Source organism: Sinocyclocheilus anshuiensis, unplaced genomic scaffold (genome assembly GCF_001515605.1).
Source record: "Sinocyclocheilus anshuiensis isolate Anshui unplaced genomic scaffold, SAMN03320099.WGS_v1.1 scaffold206, whole genome shotgun sequence".
NCBI lineage: Eukaryota > Metazoa > Chordata > Actinopteri > Cypriniformes > Cyprinidae > Sinocyclocheilus > Sinocyclocheilus anshuiensis.
Genome location: NW_015542358.1, coordinates 1,959,182 through 1,964,979, shown reverse-complemented (window position 1 = coordinate 1,964,979; position 5,798 = coordinate 1,959,182). Strand labels below are relative to the sequence as shown.

Below are 5,798 nucleotides of genomic sequence, written 5' to 3'. Positions count from 1 at the left end.
AGTCCATGTGACATCAGGGGTTCAACCGTAATTTTACGAAGCTACGAGAATACTTTTTGTGCGCAAAGAAAATAATAATAATATAATTTATTCAGCAGTTCTTCTCCCCGAGTTACCGTCTTCCAACGTAATCAAGCATTGCTTACGTTCAGTAGAAACGCACGCATGCTGAACACAAACAACGCTCATTACGTTGATTACGTTCTGGGGTACTAATAAATTGTTATTATTGTTTTCTTTGTGCACAAAAAGTATTCTCGTAGCTTCGTAAAATTACGGTTGAACCCCTGATGTCACATGAATTATTTTACCGATGTCCTTGCTACGTTTCTGTGCCTTGATCGTGTTAGGATCCTTGCTGTCTATGCAGGATCAGAGAGCTCTCAGACTTCATCAAAAATATCTTCATTTGTGTCTTGCGGGTTTGGAACGACATGAGGGTGAGTAATTAATGAGAGAATTTTCATTTTTGGGTGAACTATCTCTTTAAGTAAGGTTCATATGCTTTGCAATATGCATTAATGCTGAAGTTGCAATACAGTAACTTTAAATGTAATATAGAATACCTTTACAAGTGCTTAATATGTCATCATAAGTGTACTTCTTCACAAATCTATTAAAACAACGATTTAAAATGTACTTGAAAGTAACTTTTATTTATTTATTTTTTATTATAAAAAGTGTACTTAAGTGTATTCAAAAACAGTCATGAAAGTGTATTCTCTTTAAGTACACTTAAGTGGCGTTTTATTTCATTAACATTACATTATGTGCAAGTGCAGGTTTTTTAAAAATATACTTAAATATCCCTGCAATAACAAATTGATATCAATCATACACTCAAGGACAAGAGATTGGGCTGGTGCCACGTCATGACGTCGTTACATTTGTGATCTCTGATGGAGAATCAGGGCCAGTTCCTTCCTGTTGCAGTAACAGAGCCACTGTCTTCAAAGCACAAACACCTGAAGTACAGAACGCCCTGCCTGTCTACGACCTTAATATCACCGTTTATCCCGTGAACAACCAACCTCCAGCTATAGTTGTCGGTAATAGGAACACTTTTCTTTCTGATGTTAGAATATCATGTTGTATGTTATGTTTATGACTGAAACAGTCATAATCTCTCTTCGAATTCACTTAAGTGGCCTTTAATTTCATTAATATTGTATTATCAGCAAGTACGTTTTTTTTTTTTCAAAATTGACTTTGATTTGAAGTATACTACTTAATACAATTAAGTGCACCTCTTTTCAAAAGACATATTTTAGCATTTGCTACTCATTGTTTACATGCTTGTGTCCATGAAGCATCTTTTCTCACATCAGGAGAGGTGTTTATGGTGGATGAGGGCGGATCAGCCTCCATCACGTATGCTCATCTAAGAGTTGAAGACCAGGACTCTGCTCCAGAGGACCTTAACCTCATTCTGGTTACTCCGCCACAGTTTGGATACATAGAAAACATCCTGCCCAGTCCAGGATTTGAAAAGAGCAACATGGGAATCAGTATTGGTGAGTCACATTTCACTGGCTCTAAAAGCTGCTCTAAACAAGTTAGATATAAAAAAAATGTCACCTAAAGTGATCTAAAAGTAGTCCGAATACATTGGCTAAATGAGTAATCTAGATTACATTACTGACTGAAGTTTTCATCATGTAATTAATCAGTAGCAGTCTACACTTTGTAAGTGATCTACCCAGCACTGATAGCATTGTTTTTCCTTGTTCAGCCTCTTTCACCTACAGGGACGTGTTGAATGGACACATTAACTATGTCCAGTCTAGACATCAGAGGATTGAGCCCACCACCGACCAGCTCATGCTGCATGTGTCCGACGGGAAACAGCAGTCCTCTTCAGTCCCGTTTTACATCATCATCCATCCAACCAATGATGAGATTCCAGAATTCCTGGCCAGAAACATCACGGTCAGTCAAAAAGGAATCTCGTAACCAGCTAACAGGGAATGTTGTCAGAACATTGGTTTAACGTTCTGTCAAGGTTCTTCTTGAAGTCACGTTAATGGAATGTTCATTCAAAATTTGTCTGGTCTGTAATAATGTTCTCCAAACGTGAGCTAAAAAAAAACATTATGTATGCATTGTTCATGAAACGTGTTTTTCCTGAAAGGTTTTAGTTGGACGTTTGTGTATAATGTTTTATTTTAAATGTGACCTTAGACCACAAAACCAGTCATAAGGGTCAATTTTTTTTTTAATTGAGATTTATACATCATCTGAAAGCTGAATAAATAAGCTTTCCGTTGATGTATGGTTTGTTAGGATAGGACAATATTTGGCTGAGATACAATTAGTAACTTTGAATATCTAGAACCTGAGGGTGCAAAAAAAAAAATCTAAATATTGAGAAAATCGCCTTTAAAGTTGTCCAAACGAAGTTCTTAGCAATGCATATTACTAATCAAAAATGAAGTTTTGATATATTTACAGTAGGAAATTTACAAAATATCTTAATGGAACATAATCTTTACTTAATATCCTAATAATTTTTGGCATAAAAGAAAAATTTATCATTTTGACCCATACAATGTATTTTTGGCTATTGCTACAAATATACCCCAGCGACTTAAGACTGCTTTTGTGGTCCAGGGTCACAAATGTTATCACTTGATTCAGAATGGTTAGAAGACATTCAAAAGTAACGTTCCCCTAATGTTTGCAAAATTATCAATTGTAATATTCCCTTAATATTTGCAGTAAAAAAAAAGGATGTTTTCAACATTCAGAGAACATTCAGAAATAACATTTTTCTAAACTATTGAGAACATTAGCAAAATGTTCCTAAAACATTCAGTAATAAACTTAATGGACTGTTAAAAAACGTTCTTAGAACATATTAGCTGCATATATAGCACAGCTGAGTAACTGAATAAAACAATTAGGTTTTTGTGTTTATACTTTGACATGATCTTTATCAAGAAACATTGCTCTAGTCAGTTCATATGAGAGAACTTTGGCTAATGTTCTGGTAAAGTTCTCTCAAAGTTGTGATTTCTTCCAGTGATGTTAACAGAACATTTGTTCAAAGTTATCTGGTCTTTATTAATGTTGTCAAAATGTTAGCTTAAAAAGATTATTTATACAGTATATTGTTCATGAAACATTTTTTTTCTGAAACGTTTTAGTTAGATGCCCATCTAATGTTTTTTAAATGTTGCTACTTGTTTCAGAAAGTACATTCAAAAGTAATGGTCCCATAATTTTTACAAAATAATCTAATGAAATGTTCCATTAACATTTACATAACAAAAAAAAAACGTTTTAAAGCATTTAAAAAACTGGATGGTTTGGACGTTCAGAGAACATTCAGAATGTTCTATTTTTAACTTAATGGGAACGTTAGCAAAACGTTCTTAGAACATATTTTATTAGCTAGGTATATAACTGCTGAGTAAGTGAAAAAAAAAACTAGTGATCGACCGATATTGATTTTTTATAACCGATACCAATTATTTGCATGTTTATGTGCCCGATAACCGATATGCAGAACCGATATTTATTTACTGTTATAAAGTAAATAAATGACTGAGTGAAGTAAGAACATACTTCACTTTGGTTTTTCCTCTTTTCAGTCATCTTTTTTTTTTTTTAAGTGTTGAAAATTAGCAGTCTTTCATGTTAAAATGAATCTTCATACTACAACAATAAAAAAAAAATATTTATAAATACATCTAATTTGTGCATAAATGGCTGTTATGTTAAATAAAGTTTACTAACTACAGCAAATCAAGTACCTGCACCATGCCGTTGTTGTTGTCTCGCCTCCCCTCAGATGCGCTTCAATGCCGATCCTGCATGCAATTCTCAAAACACCCACAAGATGGCGGCATTTATCGGTGAATCCGATATTACAAAACCAATATCCGATTATGGCAAAATGCTTAATATCGGGAAAAATATCGGTAAATCGATATATCGGTCGATCTCTAAAAAAAACAAATGATTAGGTTTATACTGTACATATGGCATAGTCTGTCTATATAAAGAAACTTTGCTGTAGTTAATTCAGTTGTGATGACCAGGGTTTTGTCTTTTAGGTTCGGGAGGGAGACATGAAAGAGCTGGACCCATCTATAATCAGTGCGGTGGACCTTGATGTCCCCAGAGAGCGTTTAATGTTTAGCATAGTCCAGCAGCCTCAGCACGGCTCCATCATGAGCGTGCCACACGGCAATGATGTGACACTTTACAAGCCTGGATCTGAGATCCCTGTGGAGCACTTCACCATGGACAACCACAGGAACGGTACTGCAAATAGACTTTTATGCCCATCCCCCCTCCAAGTCCAAATTGTATGGTCTACAGTAAAAACTGTAAAATTGTGAAACATTATTACAGTTCAAAAGAACTGTTTTCTATTTCAATATATTTTAAAATGTAATTTATTCCTGTCATGCAAAGCTGAATTTTCAGCATCATTACTCCAGTCTTCAGTGTCCTTCATGATTCTAATAGGATTCTTACAGGATTCTTTGATTAATAAAACATTTAAAAGAAACGATTTTATGTAAAATACAAATCTTATATGTCATTGTACATGTTTTAACTGTCACTTTTGATCAGTTTAATGTGTCTTTTCTTGATCAATTAGAAGCGTATATCAACAATAAAGTCTGTTTGTGTTACTCTGTCCTCAGGCATGACTCTGATGTACGTGCACGATGACTCTGAGAGTAAGCAGGATGGATTTATTGTTCAGCTCTCCGACGGGAAACACCAGCTCCAGAAACACCTGCGAGTCAAAGTACTGCCTGTCAATGATGAGGAGCCGCAGATTATACGGTAACTACAAATTAATGTCATTGCAGTAAATCATCCTCTACTGTTAGCCATTAATAAATCAGTTTAAGTGGTAAATCTCTTTGAAAAAAAAAATTCCAAAACACAGGAACACTGGGATTGAGATGGAGGCTGGGGAGTCCAGGCTGATCTCCAGTGCTGTGCTCAGCGCTCACGACAAAGACACTCCGTCCTCTGACATTATCTATGTGTTCGAGAGCGTACCGAGTCATGGTGTCATTCAGATGAAGGTCAGTTTACTCAATCTGCAGTCAAAAAAATATCAAATGATCATTATTTACACCTGAAAACGAACAATTTGTATGATAATGGCTCTTAAAAATAAAGGTTCTTTATTGGCATCTGTGGTTCCATGAAGAACCTTTAACATCCACGGAACCTTTCCATTGCACAAAAGGTTCTTTACAGCGGAAAAATGTTCTTCACACTAAGAAAATATGGTTCTGTTTATTATGAACACGCACTGCAGTTATGTCATCTCCTGCTTTAAATGCTGTCAATGTTTTTATGTTCATCAACTGGGAAAAAAAACATTCTGAAAGTGATTTCAATGGTGTCATTATCATTATAATTGTGGTGTGGTGTAGAACAATTATTAAAACATTATCTTTATTGTTATAGTTATTGTCCTTGGTGTGAATGCACCTTAAAGGAATAGTTCACCCAAAAATGAAAATTTGCTGAAAATGTACTCATCCTCAGGCCATCCAAGATGTAGATGAGTTTCTTTCTTCATTGGAAGAGATCCCAGATCCCAAAATGAATGGGTGCCATCAGAATGAGAGTCCAAACAGCTGATAAAATCATGATGGACTCACATTTTGGCCAGAAGCAACGTTAGTAATGGATTTGTTTCTTACAAACAAGCAGCTTTTCACTTCACAAGACGTTAACTGATGGACTGGAGTGGTGTGGATTACTTGTGGATTATTGTGATGTTTTTATCAGCTGTTTGGACTCTCATTCTGACGGCACCC

General features: G+C 35.3%; 1 protein-coding gene across 1 annotated transcript in view; it reads left to right on the top strand.

The window, feature by feature from the left end:
• The window catches only part of frem1a (Fras1 related extracellular matrix 1a), a 61,091-nt gene that overhangs the window by 23,894 nt on the left and 31,399 nt on the right, over positions 1 to 5,798 (top strand). Inside the window, exons 17-22 of the mRNA XM_016490672.1 lie at positions 846 to 1,049; positions 1,329 to 1,514; positions 1,733 to 1,929; positions 4,059 to 4,266; positions 4,659 to 4,803; positions 4,910 to 5,051. Of these exons, the coding sequence (XP_016346158.1) occupies positions 846 to 1,049; positions 1,329 to 1,514; positions 1,733 to 1,929; positions 4,059 to 4,266; positions 4,659 to 4,803; positions 4,910 to 5,051 (1,082 nt within the window). The remainder of the gene's footprint in view (positions 1 to 845; positions 1,050 to 1,328; positions 1,515 to 1,732; positions 1,930 to 4,058; positions 4,267 to 4,658; positions 4,804 to 4,909; positions 5,052 to 5,798) is intronic.